The sequence below is a fragment of the Pinus tabuliformis genome, chromosome 3_1 (genome assembly GCF_031772625.1).
Source record: "Pinus tabuliformis cultivar Carrire ecotype Pingquan chromosome 3_1, CPIR1, whole genome shotgun sequence".
NCBI classification, from domain to species: Eukaryota; Viridiplantae; Streptophyta; class Pinopsida; order Pinales; family Pinaceae; genus Pinus; species Pinus tabuliformis.
Genome location: NC_142301.1, coordinates 265,966,386 through 265,985,768, shown reverse-complemented (window position 1 = coordinate 265,985,768; position 19,383 = coordinate 265,966,386). Strand labels below are relative to the sequence as shown.

The 19,383-nt window shown below is 40.1% G+C and overlaps 1 protein-coding gene across 1 annotated transcript in view; it reads left to right on the top strand.

Annotated features, from left to right (window-relative positions):
• The first annotated feature begins 2,890 nt into the window (after window positions 1-2,890).
• The window catches only part of LOC149186815 (transmembrane and coiled-coil domain-containing protein STS1-like), a 280,446-nt gene continuing 263,953 nt past the window's right edge, over window positions 2,891-19,383 (top strand). Inside the window, exons 1-2 of the mRNA XM_089411146.1 lie at window positions 2,891-3,409; window positions 3,711-3,792. Coding sequence (XP_089267272.1) covers window positions 3,204-3,409; window positions 3,711-3,792 — 288 coding nt within the window. The 5' untranslated portion in view covers window positions 2,891-3,203. The remainder of the gene's footprint in view (window positions 3,410-3,710; window positions 3,793-19,383) is intronic.

Genomic DNA, 19,383 nt, shown 5'->3' with positions numbered 1-19,383 from the left:
TAAATAATACTGTTATGTATTTTATTTGAGTTTTATATGCAAAACTCCTTAATATAAATAATATTGTTATGTACTCTTATAGGCTATCTTTACCCTGGTAGACATTAAAATAATAATAATAATTATTATTTTTTTCTACTCAAAACTCCTTAATACAAATTATCCTTGATATTTATTGAAATAAATCTTGAACTCTACAAATATTTCTTCATAAACACATATCTTAAAGACTTAAATGGTTTCTTATGTGTCACATTATAATTACTAATTCACCTCAACCTCAAACACAAAAGCATTTGATTCCTCTTGATAAGACCATTTTTAACCTTTAATACAATATCCTTATGCCCGTAGTCTAACGAGTATGAAGAATTGCCCGGAAAGTTACGAGTCTGAAGAATTGCCCGGAAAGTTATGGAAATTCCGTCATATTTAGATTCTAGCCACTTTTGGCTGTCTGAGCAATTTCTTGGCCTCGATAGATAACTCCTTATTGTTTTTGTTGGCGCTGAATCATTTATGCCATCAAAAACACTATTCAAACACTTCCTCTACAAGAGTTTTTGAATTTTTTTTACCCGGATTCTAGCCACTTTTGACTATCCGGACAATTCCTTCCCACAACTTCTATCATAATCTTTATTTAATTATTAATAAAATTTTCAAACTCGAATATTTTTTTTTTCATTAAAATAATTTAGAATTACTATTTTGATAAATATTTCTATTAATATAAAAATCACAATATATTACACTAAGTTTTTACCTACCCATTCCTATAAACAATTTACTATAGAAAATAATAAATTTTTGTACTTGCATCTACCAAGGCTTATAATCAATACAACATAGAAAATAACTCCTATAATGAATATAACATAGAAAATAATAACAGTTTTTAGTTCTTGAAATTATTTCAAAACAGATTATAATTTTTTTTCAATAGTTACACTCATAATTGAACTCATAAATCAATTGTCAAACCAATAATTAGAACAATAATCAGTGGTACTTTGTCCTTAACTTATTTCAATCTCTGTAATTCTTGAAATTATTCCAAAATATTTGTAATTTTTTTCGAACACTAAAAATACCTATCATATCTATATTTGTAATTTTTTTCGAACACTAAAAATACCTATCATATCTCCATTATCAAATCAATAATTAAAGCAATAATGATTGACTACTAAATCATTACCTTATTTTCTTATCTCTAAAAAAACAATTTTAAAACCTAACTTCAAATCCAAAAATACATGCAAAAGTACTAATCTTTCACATAAGCATTATTTACAAAATAAAAAATTAAAATTACCCATAACTTAAAAATTAAAAATAACAAAATTGATTCACACTTACATCACAAATCCAAACAATTTATTGGGAAACTTTTACATGTACTGCTACTTTTGAATATTTCAAAAAATATAGTTCTTTAACGGTTGAAAGTTATGGAAATTCCCATCATATTTAGATTCCAGCCACTTTTGGCCATCTGGGCAATTCCTCGACCTCTTTGGATGACTCCTTATTGTTTTTGATGGTGCTGAATCCATTTCCGCCATCAAAAACACGATTCAAACACTTCCTCTACAAGATTTTTTGAAATTTTTTTTAACCGGATTCTAACCACTTTTGGCTGTCCGGGCAATTCCTCCGCCTCAATAGACAACTCCTATCATAATCTTTATTTAATTATTAATAAAATTTTCAAACTCTGAATATTTTTTTTTCATTAAAATAATTTAAAATTACTATTTTGATAAATATTTCTATTAATATAAAAATCACAATATATTACACTAAATTTTTACCTACCCATTTCTATAAACAATTTACTATAAAAAAATAATAAATTTTTGTACTTGCATCTACCAACGTTTATAATCCATACAACATAGAAAATAACTCATATAACTCATATAACATAGAAAATAATAACAGTTTTTAGTTCTTGAAATTATTTCAAAACCTGTGTAGATGTAATTTTTTTTCAATCGTTGCATTCATAAATTAATTTAATTGTCAAACCAATAATTAGAACAATAATCACTACTACTCTATCCTTAACTTATTTCAATCTCTGTAATTCTTGAAATTATTCGAAAATATTTGTAATTTTTTTTCAACACTAAAAATACCTATCATATCTCAATTATCAAATCAATAATTAAAACAATAATGATTGACTACTAAATCATTACCTTATTTTCTTATCTTTAAAAAACAATTTTAAAACATAACTTCAAATCCAAAAATACATGCAAAAGTACTAATCTATCACAGAAGCATTATTTACAAAATAAAAAATTAAAATTACCCATAACTTAAAAATTAAAAATAACAAAATTGATTCACACTTACATCACAAATCCAAACAATTTATTGGGAAACTTTTACATGTACTGCTACTTTTGAATATTTCAAAAAATATAGTTCTTTAACGGTTGAAAATGCACGAACAATACCAAAACAAAATTTCTGACAAATAAAACGGGTAAACCAAATAGGAGTAGTCTTTAACGCGACTTTTTGAAAGTCTTTCTGGCGATTTTTTCCGGTGAAAATCCGGCAGTAATTTATTGGAATCCAAGTTTGATAGCTAATTTCTGCACAATGAAACCGTCCCAGGGGTTTTTCAAGGTGCTGAATCCGAATATGCAGTTTAAAAAACCATTTTAACTGCAACAAATCATGATTTCATCTCAATTTCTTCCGCCGGATTCCGTCACCGGAATCTCAAAAAGTCGCATTATAGACAACTCCATAGAAATAATTAAAAAAACAGAACTTTCGTCAACTCAAATTAAACATTAAAAACTGCACGTGGAGAAAGAGTATGGAGGTTTGACAAACGGCGAACCGCCGAGATTGCATTTATTTGGCAAAGTGAAAAGGAACACGCGTGATGAGGACGGAACTTGACGTTAAGGCTTAAGCTTTCGTCCCAAAGATTCGTGACTTCTTCGGCTTCACAGTTTGCTCGATTCCTCTCCAAATTTCGATAATCTATGATCAGAGTCCCTCGATTTTGTGTTCCAAAGAGTCATTTCCCGTAATTTTGATCGATCTGTGATCAGAGTCCCTCGATTTTGTGTTCCAAAGAGTCATTTCCCACTGTAATTTTGATCGATTCGGTGCTGGAAGATCAGAGGATTGATTTCTTGTATTAAAAGTTTTGAATTTTTTTTCTTCTGACAATGGAAGAGTTGTCATCCATACAGCGGTACGCGGCAGGAGCTCTGCTAGCCTTGGCACTCCGGCAAGCTCAAATACATCAATTCTCTTCCCCAGGGTTTAATGGTCCTTCGGAGGCCGATGAGGAAGCTTGCGAAGAACCGATAAATATACCAGAAACTGAACTGTGGATCCACGAAAAATTTGGTCTTCTTCGTCCTGTGTTCAGGTCGTTCCGAAGAACAATATCTGTGCATTGACTTTGGTTCTTGGAGTTTCTAGATTAATTTTTTCGGTTGTCGGCAGTTTTTCTTTCTTTCTTCACCACAGTAACAATGGGGCATGTTCTTGGTGGATTGAAGCCGGGTCTCTCTAAAGAAAGCTCACTTAATTCACCGCTTGATCACAGAATTGTGAAATTTGATAAATCCGCGTCTGTCTTGGGAAATTTAAGCTGAATTATTTCGATTTTAGTTGGGATTGTATAATTTGAAATTTGGGGATAAAATTCCAACAGGTTGGATGGGCAGGTACTTGAAGATTGATTCGAAAGCATGGCCTGGACTTGAGGAAACATCTCGGTCATCCCCGGCGAAACATCACATTGGAGCAGTATGTATTCTTTGCATGTTGCTTTTTTTGTTTTTGTTTTAAAGCTGAAGGTAACATTTACATGACAGTTTGGTTCAATCATAAATGTAGAATAGAGATTAGAGATGACACATAATTGTAATGGCTACAAACCTAGTTTCAGCTCTTGTTCCCGAGCAGAGTGGGTTGAGAGTAAAACCTAGTTGATCTTATCTTTTTCTGTCATCGAGTGGCTTTGGGCCACGGTTCCTTTATCAACTTGTACGCTGAATGACAGATAAACTCTGGCAAATTACATTAAAACATCTACCGGCAAGTGCCCAAAGAGTAGTTCATCAGGTTTATTATTATTATTTTATTTAGTTGATTACTTTGTGACATAAAAGCTTCTTTTGACTATTAATAAAACAACAATGTACAGCCTCCACAAGCACTAGCAAAATCTAAGTAAAGCTCACTGGCTCCAAAATAGCCCAGTGATAGGCGTAACCCCACACTGGGAAAACATAAAGCCATAACAACATATAACCTTCCGTTCATAGAATTTCAGGTACTCATGCAAGGGAGCAGCATGAGCGAGGGCATCTAAACCAGATAAGCATTCTTCACAAGCTGCCGGTAGCTGCCGGTAGAGGCTACGGGGCAGAGCACATCCTCAAGGTCATTTCAAACAGAAAACAACCAGAATCCATAAAACCTAACTGTGGCAATAGACCACAGTAGGTATTCAACGGGTACGGTAAAAAATCTGCTGGCACACAAGCCACTAGGGTTGCGATTTAAACGATGGAGTCCCCACACACAGGTCATTTGTGCATCTGTAAACAGCACCCACGAACAGAAGCACAAACCGCGAGATCTATGAGAGCCCAAAACGGGCCAATCAAAACCAACAGTGAAATAACTAGCGTCCAAAGAGCACATGCTACCAAAAACACAGGCCCATTGTCGAAGCACTGTAATGTCCTAGGGTAATTTTTCTTCCTAGGGCATCTTATTCCAGCCAGGGTTCTCAACAGAAAAGCAACAGAAGTTCAAGCGTTCATACAATGGCAGACATTTCTTCATATAATACACAATTTATTCAGTAGCAATAGTAGACAGATAGGAACAATCTAATCAAAAGTAGTGTGATATTACTCAATTCCACAATAAACAGGACTGATTGTCCAATAAACCAATAATGTACCCAGCCGATGCTTCACCAATTCAATACTGTCTGAGGGAGTATCTGCAGTGGGTTCGGCTGCCTGTAGTTTAGAAAATGAAGCTCATGTCCTCAGAAAGACCTTTGAGATGGCTCACACCAGATTTGTATGCCTCTGTTGTAGTTCGGTGATCCCTCTGTTATTGCATAGCCCCAGGAGGGCTGACAACCAAACCCCTGCTTCTGTAACAGTCTGATTCTTCTCCCTTTGCCTTTGCGGCCCCAGAGTGAGGTCTTCCTGTGCTAGACCACAGGAGAACTTGCTTTAGGAATGCCATGAAATTGTCTCAAAAACCCCTCCAAACTCTGCCTCAGGAACACCGGATTGTCTCAGGGGAAACCTCCGGATTCTACCTCAGAGTATGTCCGAACAACCTCAGGAAGAACAACCAAATTCTGCCTCAGAAGATACAAGCGAACTGCTGCAGGGTTGTCACCAATTCGGCCTGGTCTGCGGTCTGCAGCCTGGTCTGCTGCGGACCTGCGGTCTGGTCTGCGGCCTGAAAAACCGTCTTCAAATGTGCTTCCGTAGTTTCAGATTTGCCCCAAACTTGCCTCAGAAAGCCACGAGTTTCACCTCAAAAAAGCCACAAATTGTCCTTATAGATGCCACTAATTTCTGTCCCGGAAATGCCACAATTTCTGCTGTTTTCTCAGGTTGTGAATCCCATGATTTCCAGATCAGAATAGAAAGATAAAAATAATTTCACTAACTAGGGTGGAATCTTTCATCACTGAAATTAGTAGGGGAAAATGGGTCTTAAAACCCTCAAAGCCTCAGGCTCAAGAAAACAGAGACAATTTGTTGAAAATGCAGCAAGAAATTCCTAAATTAATTTTGTTCTTGAATTAAATTAGGAGAAATTTTGTAATTCCACATCACAAGACAACTTGTACGAGTTAATGAAGTTAGTTAATTTGACTTCGTTGGCTCAATTAATTTGAGTTGAGGGTCTAACTTGAGTCATGTAGAATGTCTCCTACCTTATAGAAGCCCTGGTTGAGTTTATTTTGAGTTGTAATTAATTAATTAGGTTTAACTGAGTTAAAGTCAATTAAACTAGTTCCAATTGATGGAGGAACTAGTAGGAGTTCAGACAATGGGGTGCTGCTTCGTGTGTTCAACCAGTTAAGTGATAATTCAGTTATAAATAACTCATGCATGCTAGATCTGAGAGTTACCTAGTTGAGAGTGGAGTTAAAGAGCAGTGTACTATCAGTTGTATAATTATTCGAATTGTACATATGGTGCATGTAGTCAGAGGAAGAACCTAAAGGAACTGTGCAATCTAATGGAGGAAAAATCCTATTAAATAGGGGCCTAATTCCTCATTGAACAACGCAAAGAAATAGGAGCTGGGCAAGCAAAAAATTTGTCAAGTATTGGCCAAGGCTTGTCTAGGAAGAACAATGAAACAGATAGAGATAGTGCAGAGGTTGCTCAAGCTTGAGCAAAACATTGTAATCTTCTCATATTTTCTGACTAATGTAATATGTAGATAGCAGGGGTTTTTCATTGTGGCTTGCGTTGATTGAATTCTTTCTCTTGATGCTTAGTGATTTCTTGATCGATTAATTGCTTTTGCAGTTGAGTAGAGTAGATTCAAGTCTTTTGTTTTAGAAAATTACATAAATAGTTTGAATCTACAAGGAATTTATACATGGTATCAAAGCATAAATCACACTAGAAGAGAAGAATACGAGTTTGTCCTTGCACGTGAATAGAATTTGCAGAATCATTCTTCATAGCTAGCAAGATGTCGTTCTATGGATTGAGACTCGAGTATGCCCTTGAGGGTAGCTTGAATTACATTGCTTGCAAGGACAAGATGGAGGTAGTGTTGGAAGATAATCAGTTGAAGGAATTCATAGATCATGATATCCCGAAGCCTCCAACATCTAATGCTAAAGATCTAGTAGAGTGTAGCAAGAGCCAAGAGGATCATCCTGGAGGGTGTGAGAGACTACATAGTCTTGAAACTACATGGCAAAGGGACTCCCTTTGCTATGTGGAAGACTCTCAATGAGTTGTTCGGTAATAGCTATGAAGCCAAGAAATTGAGGATTGAAGACAATGGGTATGAGGTAGTCTTCAGAGATGAGAAGGCCTACCTCAAGCATCTTGCTTCATGTCAACTCAAGCAATTTGGTGTCAGGGTCGAGAGCCTCTACACATTAGAGGAAGATGCATGCACAACCCTGAGGTGCAATGTAGGGATTAGAGATGTTGTGGTTGAGAGGGAGCATGATTTAACTCTCAAGAGGAAGCCTCAGCCAGTCGACAGTTGGACTGACCACGAGGATGATGGTGAAGAGGACCAGTCAGAGACCTCTAGTAGGAGGAGAGTTTGAGCCAAGTGGGCAGAGGGAGCACACACAGCTATACCTCGAGGAGTGAGGTGGAGCGACGTGGATCCTTAGTCCAAGAGTTGCAGAAATTTGAGTAGGGTCCATTGAGGCATTCTCCTCATGGATCATTACCTTGCTATGGGAGCCCACAATATTCAGTAGTAGGAGGATCAGTGTCAGTTAGATACTGAGGAGTGCATACCAGTGTTGAAAGAAGAGTAGGAAGGCTCATTAGTAGAGTCAACAACAACACAATTTTCCTAGTTGCAGACACAATTTATTCAATTTTTTTTTAGTTGCAGATGTTGCAGTAGCAACAACAACAAAGAAAAGTGTTGCATGCAATACATTCCAAAGGTGCTAAATCGGGGTGGCTGTGAATCCCTTTCTTGCTGAGAGGGAGTGTTGAAAATGCAACAAGAACTTTCTAAATCAATTTTGTTCTTGAATTAAATTAGGAGAAAAATTGTAATTCCACATCACAAGACAACTTGTACGAGTTAACTAAGTTAATTTGACTTAGTTGGCTCAATTAATTCGAGTTGAGGGTCTAATTTGAGTCATGTAGAGTGTCTCCTACTTTATAGGAGCCCTGGTTGAGTTTATTTTGAGTTGTAATTAATTAATTCAGTTTAATTGAGTTAAAGTCAGTTAAACTAGTTCCAACTGATGGAGGAACTAGTAGGAGGTCAGACAGTGGGGTGCTGCTTCATGTGTTCAACCAGTTAACTGATAATTCAGTCATAAATAACTCATGCATGTCAGATCTGAGAGTTACCCAGTTGAGATTGGAGTTCAAGGGCAGGGGAGCTGGGCAAGTAGAAAATTGGTTAAGTATTGGCCAAGGCTTGTCTAGGAAGAAGAGTGAGACAAATTGAGATAGTGCATAGGTTGCTTGGGCTTGAGCAAAGCATTGTAATCTTCTCATATTTTCTGACTAATGTAGTATACAGATAGCAAGGGTTTTTAGCTATGGATTTCCCCAGGAAATCATTGTGTAATGTGTTGATTGAATTATTTCTCTTGTATGCTTCGTGATTTCTTGATCGATTAATTGTTTTCGCAAATGAGTAGAGTAGATTCAAGTCTTTTGTTTTAGATAATTACATAATCAATTTGAATCTACTAGGAATTTCTACGCAATTCAATTCCAATTTGATGATGCTAATTTGATTCCAACTCTTCTCTCTTTATAGATTCCTTCATGGGCTCTCAAATGTGAAGGGTTGTGAATGCAACCCCCAAATTGGTGTTCTTTTGCCCCAACTGACCCAACATTTGCAAATGTTGCCTTGACATTGGAAAAATTGGGTTTTACTATCATGACTATATCCTAAGGGGTTGGATAGGCTATTTTGTCCTCCCTGGGGCAATTAATTAGGAGGGAACATTATATACCCCCCTTCCTGACATTGCTTGTCCTTAAGCAATTGCAAGTTCGGGTGCTACAAAATTGTCCCCCTACTTTCAAGAATGAAGATTGCCCATTTGTCTTGCATCCTTCTTGTTACCGCTCAATCTAGTAGGGGACCTAAGGGAATTCCCTAAAGGGCAAATGCTAGGCCAAGGGCAATAAATGGAGTCTTAGCCCACTGTCACCTCATTTAAGGCTCCCTTTTATTTACAGACTTTCACCGATGGAAGGAGACCCGATATGTATGGAGACACTAATGAATTATAAGTCAATGGATATGAGTGACCCAGACCCTTTCCGAGAAGGTTTTGAAGGATGGATCTTGCTTTCTTTCTAAGTAAGGTACTATGTGCTTCGAGGGAAAGGAAGACGATTTTGGGGTTTAGGTGTATGCGAAGGCTTTGAAAGGAGTTCCCCACACCCTGAATCCTTGTTAAAGTTGGTATCCTGGATGGTTCTTGAAGAATCGTCCTTTGAAGGAGTGGGACCACATGGGGCCAAGTGGACCCGGTCTAGGGTATGAGGAAGGCATGAAACGATCAATGATTTTCTTACCCTAGATAAGGTGGGAAAGATCAAAGAAAGTATTTCACTCTATGATGTTGCTTTGACCCTGGGAAGTACTAGCCTTGGGGATGGCAGAGCAATTTTTGGTCTTGGAGCTAGGGCTTGGCTTTTATCCCAACTCCACCGTTGGAATGTCTTCAAATTTGAAGGAGGGCTAGAGGAATGGCCAACGCAGGAGACCTTAGGAGATCAAACTTTTTCAGTGGCTAACTTGTCGGGAAATTGATACCCTAGGTACCCCAATGTGGCTAGATTTGCGAGGAGGTGAAAGAATAAGTGTATTGGTGAGCACCCTCGGTAGATCAGTGCCTTAATCCTTGGGAGAATGGAGTCCATGTTAATTATGTGTAACATTTCTTGGTTCCTAGTATAGGAGGCCTCAAAATTACTTCACAAACCCCTCTAGGTCAAGTGAAAGCAATCTTGCAGCTTTTATACTTAAAATGTACAACATGAATGGCTTATCAAGGTCACATTTACCCCTAGGAGATTTTGCTCATACTACATTTGCCAATATATGGAGAGAACGTTATAATAGGGACAATCCCACAATATTAAGCAACAATTTGCATGCAACAATTAGCCTTAAAACAATGAAAGTCCCATCCAACATATGTGACAAAAGTAACAAGAATAACATCAAAATTTCGAACTTACATGCAGGAGAGTATATCCAACCATTCATAAATGACAATAGAGAAGCTCCAAGAGATGATAGACCAATAACCATAGATCAAAATTCATCCATAAATGTTCCAATTCACCCTCTAGAAAAATGTGCGGAATTCTTTAAAGAAGAGAGAGATCCAATCCAAAGTGATAATGAGAAATGATCTCACCTCACTTGTATTTATACACATCTAAGGAGTTTGAATTAGCCTCCTTGGCATACATAAGCCCCAAAAATAAAATAATGTTCTAATAATACAAGGTGACAAGCCCACCAAACTAGCTCACAAATGAAAAAGTAAGCCTCTCAAGAGGTCAAATAATAATGTATGCATGTTGTAGGGCCCTCTAAGAGGCCTAATGAGGTCCATGGGTGCCACAATGAAGAATAAGACCCTCAAAAGCAGTGGACAAGGGGTTGGCCCCTTGTAATAACCTGTGTTGCTCCAAATGACTATGGTGGCACACAAGTGTCCTCATGGGTTTCCAAACAAATCGAAGATGCCTATAGGTTGCCCTCAAGGGCTAGGATGATAATGCAGGTGATTCTACATCATCGTACAAGTCCTGGATCATTTGCCAAGTGTATGGTGTAGACCTGGGGTCAGTTGGGCATGATGGATCAGGTGCATCCTCCTTGTCCAATAAGTGAACCACGAGCAATCTCTGAATGGCTTGTGGGGATCCATGAAGTGCAGTCTACTGCTGTGGAGGCCCATGGCTCTCAACGCTCACCCTATATGTGCTAATGTAGCCTTTTGAAGGATTAGGAGCACATATAGCTCCAGAGACCAAACCCCAAATGGAAACCATCTGTAATCCTGCATAAGATCCAATGCATCCCCTAGACTTCCAGTACAACAGGTCATTAAAGAAATCGAGTAAATGAGCTTACCTAATCATGGACCACAGGTAGGGACTTCATAATGCCCTTCCATAATGGGCTTTAGGATGTGCTGATGTCTCTAAACTCCTAATGGGGTTAACCAAGCATCCTTAGGTGGTTTCTACCTCTAAAGGGGATAATATAGTCAAGTTACATCCGTCAAAAGGTGGTGGCAGATGAATGGAGTAGGGGATGAGAAGGGGCATCCCTGGGTCACATGCTGGGGTACAAAGGTAGCTAATAAGAGGGAAGCCCACACTTGGGTTTATAATGTGTAGGAGGGAGCCATCATGGTATATGAGGTGCCCCAACCTTGGTTTTTCCACCCTTCTATATATGCCTTTTGCCCTTTTATGATTTTCTTTGATTAATTGCTCGGGACTTAAGGGTTAGAGCATGATGTATAAGATATAGCAGTGAATTCCCCCCTTTTATGGTGGGGTGGTTCATCGCCCACCAGGGGTTGGGACAATCATGGGTTCCTATATGATTGAAGAAGGCTCATAGAACCTGTAGAAACCAGGGTGATGGCCATGATGGTGGGGTAGAGCTCATGTGTTGGCTTTTTCCCACGTGCTAAATTTTTTATCCCAACCATCTTTTGCATTTTGTGGTACTTCTCCTGTTGAATGTGGCCATATATGCTTTTAACTTCTTTTTTTTCAGCTACATCAACCTTCGGGCTTCATTCTAGGCCATGACCCAAGGTGTGGGCAAGGGGAAGGGGCGAGTTGACCCTATGTGGACCCAATGGGGGAATGTGGACCCAGGTGGGAGAAAAGATGGATGGGGTAATAATGAATGGAAAGAAAGTAATATGGGCGGATAAGGGAGCGGGACCACGCAACCAAAATTGGGGTTTTCGTGAAATACCATCCCTGGAACCAAATGGTTAGTAAAAGAGATCCCACGGGACTAGAATCCAAGGTTAATTCCTAAAAGGGGTCTAGGGGATAGAAGCACAGACCTAGCCCATTCTTTCTACTGAATCCCCCCATTAATCCATACCCAGAAGTGTCCATGATAAGCAAATTACAATACTCAATTTCAAAATGACAAGGCATACCTTTAGATTCGGGAGGCCCACCTTCAAACATACGATCATGGCAGATGGGCGAGGGACCACATGGCTGGCTTAGGTGGCAGAGAAATGGCACAATGAGCTAGCTGATGGTTGCAAGGGAATGTTGGCCGCCGACTGAGGATCATCTTGGAGAAAAAAATGATCCTAGGGATATTACCCACAAAATGGTGGGTAACATTTGGCTCCAACTGGGACGTGATCTCTCGAAGAAGTGGGCGAAGCTACTCGAACGGGAGGTCACGAGAACTCTATCAATCTCTTGGTTACCATACCTGTCACCTGCACATACAATAAATTGAAAAACAAGGGACAACATCCTTTCGCAACGTCTCATGATCTCACATGCTAATATGTTAGGTCATAAAATCAACAGAAAATAAAATATGCAAATTTTAATTCAGATGCATCTAATCTACCATGAGAAATATCATATGATATTAGTTCTAATGAGAAAATGAACATGCAATGCATCCTACCCTAACATGCATATAGTAAGGCTAATACTAAGTGTAATCATAAAGCCAGTGCAACCAACATCAATATACATATGCCTGCCAATATGATTACTCATGTAGCAACCCCCAAATCGAATGTGGACATAGTCACACGGCGGATGAAGCGGGTGGAAGGCGGGAAAATATGATCTCCATTCGAGGTAAAGGGAGGTCCTAGAAGATAGAAAACTAGTCAATCTAGAGGTCCAGGGCTTTCCTTTTAGGTACAAAATGGAGGAATGAATGATCACTCTTGAGAACTCCTCATCACAATCATTGTTTATAATATCATGCTTCGAGGATGTCACATGGTTGTGATGAGACACATGAGAGGGGAACAAAGGGTGAGAGAAAGGAGTGCAACAGATAGGTCTCTCAATGTGATGATCACATTGGAGAGGGGAGGTCGCAGAGTGATCATAATCCTGAGGATAGGTCAGAAGGGATAAAGTATATTCAATGAAGGGTTCTTTCTTGACACCATATTTAGAAAGGGGAAAAGGGTCATGGTCACTCGAGGTCACACCAAAAGGGATGAGGGACTTACTTGAGGAAGACTCAAGGTGATGATTAAGAGGGAAAGGCAAAGGGGAGGGTGAAGTGCCATATTCAATGGGTTTTCCTTCCCCACATTCTAAAGGTTCAAGTGACTCGAATACATAATCATAGGGTGGGTAGGTAAGAACCTCGTTGCTTTCCTCATTATAAGCATCAAAGATTGGGCTTTCATTAAAAGGAGAGTCAATCACTTCCATCAAATATTGTCCTTCTTCATGGAAGGGAAAATGATAATTCTCCTTCCCAAGGGTATCGCTGGAGATGTTATCGCAAGTAATGCCTGGGATAAAGGAAAAACCAATCTTAATCTCATCTTCTTTGTCAGTATCATAAATGGGAGCGCAATCAACTTGAGGCCCAACAATCTCCCATTTGTCCCTTTCAATGTAGAAATAATCTCCAATGTCATCTGCGAAGGAGCTCACAGGATCACCTTCCTCAAGGTTCTCAAAAGGAGAGTCATCAGGAGCGATGCCCTTGAGAAAGGTAAGTTTAGTCTCGGCCTTACTTTCCATAGCCTCATTCTTCTCAACACATGTGCTTTTAGAATCATCTTTTCCATCTTGCGACCCCAACGAGGGCTCATCTTAGAGATTCTCAAGGTCATCTTCATCCTAGTTGGTTGACAAGCGAGACCTCCCTTCTTCTCTCTTCTCTTGAAGAACAATGGCTAAGGTATTTGTTACATGGTTTTGGTAATATGCTTCTAAGAGGAGAGCATTAGTGGGGTTCTATTTATATTCACATTTCATCTTATGAAGCTTCACCACTTCATCATATAAACGGGAGAATACTTCATTAGAATTACATTCCCTTACTAACCCCTTGCATGACTTTTATATTCATCCATTCTTTCTTGCGTGATTTGGAGGCTTTCAGGATCCAACTCTTCATCCTCCTCAAAGGAGATGTCTTTCGCTTCACTGCTATTCACACCCAATTCCATAATTGGTATTTGCTCATCATCCTCATTTTCTTGGTCACCTTGGTCATCCAAATCCTCATTTGGTAATGAGCCAAATTTTTCCTCGATCTTGTGAGATAAGGAATTAAATGCACCAGTGTAATAGGCAAGTTCCAAGAAGAGATAATTTGTGGGCCCTTCTTCATACTCCTTCCTTATGTTGTCGAGGTTTGACTTGCTCTTGTTATAAAAATTGAGTATGAAGTCCTCGTTCTTGTGCTCTATCAGATGATCACAAAGCTTAGACCACGAATCCAATCTTTCCCATAGGTCTTGTTCTTCTTCGGGGCTAATGTCGTGGATACTTTCTTTAACCATTTTTCATGATCTTGAATATAATGCAAAAATGGAGTCACCAGGGTGAATTAAAATGTCTTCACAAATGCTTGCTTCACCCTACAAGCATTGATTTTGAAGTTCAATGAGGAACTAGGACTTCGTTCCTTTAATGGAGTCACCAAATGATATATCAATAATGTCGCACGGGGAACAAAGCACATGTTTCGTGTCCCCGACAATGGTGCCAACATGTTACTGCTCAATCTAGCAGGGGACCCAAGGGGAATCCCTAAATGGCAAATGCTAGGCCAACGGCAACAAGTGGAGTCTTAGCCTACTATCACCTCAGCTAAGGCTCCCTTCTATTTATGGACTTTCACTGATGGGAGGAGACCCGATATGTATGGAGTCACTACTGAATGATAAGTCAATGGATGTGAGTGACCCAGATCCTTTTCGAGAAGGTTTTGAAGGATGGAGCTTGCTTTCTTTCTAAGCAAGGTACTATGTGCTTCTAGGGAAAGGAAGAGGATTTTTGGGGGTTAGGTGTATAAGAATAGGCTTTCAAAGGAGTTCCCCACACCCTAAATCCTTGTTAAAGTTGGTATCTCGGATGGTTCTTGAAGAATGGTCCTTTGAAGGAGTGGGACCACACGGGGCCAAGTGGACCTGGTCTAGGGTATGAGGAAGGTATGAAATAATCAATGATTTTCTTACCCTAGACAAGGTGGGAAGGATCAAAGAAAGTATTTCACTCAATGATGTTGCTTTGACCTTGGGAAGTACTAGCCTTGGGGATGGCATGGCAAGTTTTGGTCCCGGAGCTAGGGCTTGGATTTCCTCCCAACTCCACTATCGGAATGTCTTAAAATTTGGAGGAGAGTTAGAGGAGAGGCCAACGTAGGAGACCCTATGAGATCAAACTTTTTCAGTGGCTAACTTGTCCGGAAATTGATGCCCTAGGCACCCCAAGGTGGCTAGACTTGGGAGAAGGTGAAAGAATAAGTGTATTGGTGAGCCCCCTTGGTAGATCAGTGCCTTAATCCTTGGGAGAGTGGAGCCTATGTTGATTATGTGTAAGATTTCTTGGTTCCCAGTCAAGGAGGCCTCAAAATTACTTCACAAACCCCTCTAGGTCAAGTGAAAGCAATCTTGCAGCTTTTATACTTCAAATGTACAAGAGGAATGGCTTATCAAGGTCAGATTTACCCCTAGGAGATTTCGCTCATACTACATGGGCCAATACATGGAGAGAACGTTATAATAGAGACAATCCCACAATATTAAGCAACAATTTGCATGCAACAATTAGCCTTAAAACAACGAAAATCCCATCCAGCATATGTGACAAAAGTAACAAGAATAACATCAAAAATTTGTACTTACATGCAGTAGAGTATATCCAACCATTCACAAATGACAATAGAGAAGCTCCAAGAGAAGATAGACCAATAACCATACATCAAAATTCATCCATAAATGCTCCAATTCATCCTCTAGAAAAAAGTGCGAAATTCTCTAAAGAAGAGAGAGATCCAATCCAAAGTGATGATGAGAAATAACCTGTGGTGCTCCAAATGACTGTGGGGGCAGACAAGTGTCCTCACGGGTCTGCAAACAAATCGAAGATGCCTATAGGTTGCCCTCAAGGGCTAGGATGATAATGTAGGTGATGCCACATCATCGTACAAGTCCTGGATCATCTTCCAATTGTATCGTGTAGATCTGGGGTCAGCTGGGCATGATGGATTAGGTGCATCCTCCTTGTCCAATAAGTGAACCACAAGCAATTTCTGAATGGCTGTGGGGATCCATGAAGTGCAATTTGCTGCTGTGGAGGCCCATGGATCTCGATGCTCACCCTATATGTGCAAATGTAGCCCTCTGAAGGTTTAGGACCTCGTATAGCAAGACCAAACTCCAAATGGAAACCATTTGTAATCCTGCATAAGATCCAATGCGTCCCCTAGCCTTCCAGTACAACAGGTCATTAAATAAATAGAGTAAATGAGCTTACCTAATCATGGACCACAGGTGGGGACTTCATAATACCCTTCCATAATGGGCTTTAGGATGTGCGATGTCTCCTAAACTCGTAATGGGGTTAACCAAGCATCCTATTAGGTGGTTTCTACCTCTAAAGGGGATAATATAGTCAAGGTACATCCGTCAAAAGGTGGTGGTAGATGAATGGAGTAGGGGTTGAGAAGGGGCATCCTCGAGTCACATGCTTGGGTACAAGGGTAGCTAATAAGAGGGAAGCCCACACTTGGGTTTATAATGTGTAGGAGGGATCCATCGTGGTACATGAGGTGTCTCGACCTTGGTTTTCCACCCTTCTTTATATGCCTTTTGCCCTTTTATGATTTTCTTTGATTAACTGCTCAAGGTTCAAGGGGTTAGAGCATGATGTATAAGATATAACAGTGAATTCCCCTCTTTTAAGGTGGGGCGGTTCATCGCCCACCAAGGGTTGGGACAATCATGGGTTCCAATATGATGAAGAAGGCTCATAGAACTTGTAGGAACTAGGGTGATGGACATGATGGTGGGGTAGAGCTCATGTATTGGCTTTTTTCCACGTGCTAAATGTTTTTGTCCCGACCATCTTTTGTATTTTGTGATACTTTTCTTGTTGAATGTGGCCATATGCTTTTAACTTTCTTTTCAGCTACGTCAACCTCTGGGCTTCATTCTAGGCCATGACCCAAGGTGTGGGCAAGGGCAAGGGGCGAGTTGACCCTATGTGGACCCAGGTGGGAGAAATGATGGATGGGGTAATAATGAATGGAAAGAGAGGAATATGAGCGTATAAGGGAGCGGGACCACAACCAAAATCTGGGTTTCCTGTGAAATACCATCCCTGGAATCGAATGGTCAGTAAAAGAGATCCCACGGGACTAGAATTCAAGGTTAATTCGTAAAAGGGGTCTAGGGGACAGAAGCACAAACCTAGCCCATTCTTTCTGCCGAATCCCTCCATTAATCCATACCCAAAAGTGTCCATGATAAGAAAACTGCAATACTCAATTTCAAAATGACAAGGCATACCTTTAGATTCGAAAGGCCCACCTTCAAACATACGGTCATGGCAGATGGGCGAGGAATCACATGGCTAGATCAGGCGGCAGAGAAATGGCCTAATGAGCTGGCTGATGGCTGCAAGGGGCTGCCGGTTGAGGAACATAGTGGAGAATTTTTTTCTCCTAGGGATATTACCCACAAAATGGTGGGTAACACTTCCTCCTGGTCACTTCCAAACCAGTGTTGCACGAAACGCCCCCTGGATCAAAACCCCGAAACGTGACCCATATGGATTCGTGGGTGATCCGCCACCCGAAACGCGTCTTGGAAAGATCGAAACACGGATTGGGTTTGAAAAGCCTCTTCCTGCCCTATGGGAACCGTTCGGTCCGATCCGTGTTTCGGAATTGCCAAGATGCATTTTGGGCAACGGATCACTCGGCCGAATGCCACGTTTCAGTGCCGGATCCGTACGGATCGCGACCGACTTCGTGGGCAGCCGACTGGTTCCGCCTTGGGGCACCACAAAAACGTTTTTATTTATTTTTTGTTATCTAGTGGTTGGGGGTGGGTCTAAGATGGGTTAGGGAAGGGAATGAAGGGATTAAAAAGCTCCTTCACCTCTCATTTGCTCATTTGTATTTTTGGAGAGCTTGGAGAAGAGAGGAGAGACTTGAGGAGAGCTTGGAGGAGTGATGGAGGAGGAGCTAGGAGAAGGAGGAGGAGTAAAAAAGGGCTTCTATCTACAAGAGCTAAAGAGGTAAGTGCAAACCCCCAAACTCCTTCATTTTTTTGTCTTTGTTTTTTGTATTTTTCTCCTCCCTCTCCTACTATTTTCCATTCTTTCTTCTTGCTCATTTAATTGCAGGTTGTCCACCACCTATATTCATATTCCAAGATGGTGTTCTTTTGGCTTCTATGTATCATTCCACTTTTGGTTTTCATGATGGCAAGGGGGAGTAGGAATAGAAGGGAAGAAGAACAAGAGGATAGGGGTCCCCATATGAGTGACCCGATGTATGATGAGGAGGAAGGGTTTGAAGAGGATAGGGGTCCCCATATGAGTGACCCAATGTATGATGAAGAGGAGGGTTTGAAGAGGAAGGGGATGAACCTAAAGGGAACATTGAAACACTAGAGGGGAAAGCTGCATTGACCCCCTTGTGGAACCATGTGACCAAATTTGAAAGGGGAAAAGGTGGTGGAATGTACAAATTTTTGTGTCCTCATGGTTTTCATGGTGGAAAACCATTTACTGGTTCATATACCCGTGTGAGGAGGCATCTTTGTGGGGTGATGGACAGTGATGAGAAAAAGGGTGTTGTGGGTATACAAATTTGCCCAAACATCTGAGCTGAACAAAGAAGAACATACATCCAAATAGAGGAGGTTGCATAACAAAAAAGCAAGAAACAAAAAACTCAGTCTGAATCAAGTGCAACCTCTAGATTTAGTAGCTCATCTTCTCATGGTACTTCTGCAAGCTCTGGAGGTAAAAGAACAATAGGGGATTTCCTGAATGTTGCTAGGAGGGAAGATGTGGATGGAAGGATAGTCCGTTTTCTTTGTGCTTGCGTGTACCATTCATTGTGCTTCGCTCTCCCTATTGGCACGAAATGGTAAAGGGCATCAATGAAGCCCCAAAAGGATACAAGGCCCCCAATTATGAGAAAGCTAGAACAATGTTATTAGAAAGAGAAAAGGAAAAGGTTCAAAGAGCTTTGACACGTTTTACAAATGAGTGGGTGGATTGTGGGGTATCCATTGTATCAGATGGGTGGACAAATATTAGAAACCAACATTTGATAAATGTTGTTGGTGTTTCTGCTAGTGGTGTAGTATTTATTACATGTCATGACTACTCCTTCATCAGTGCAACTTCCCAAAACATTGCAGATCTCCTATTGCAATCAATCAGAGATGCTGGTCCTAATAATGTGTTTCAAGTGATCATAGATAATGCAGCAAATTGTAAGACAACAACAAAAGTTATTGAGCGTACTCATCCACGCATCTTTTGGTCTGGTTGCTTGGTGCACACATTGAACCTTTTGATGCATGATATTGTGAAGCATAAAGAATGTGGGTGGATTAATGAACTTTACAGGAGAGGGAAG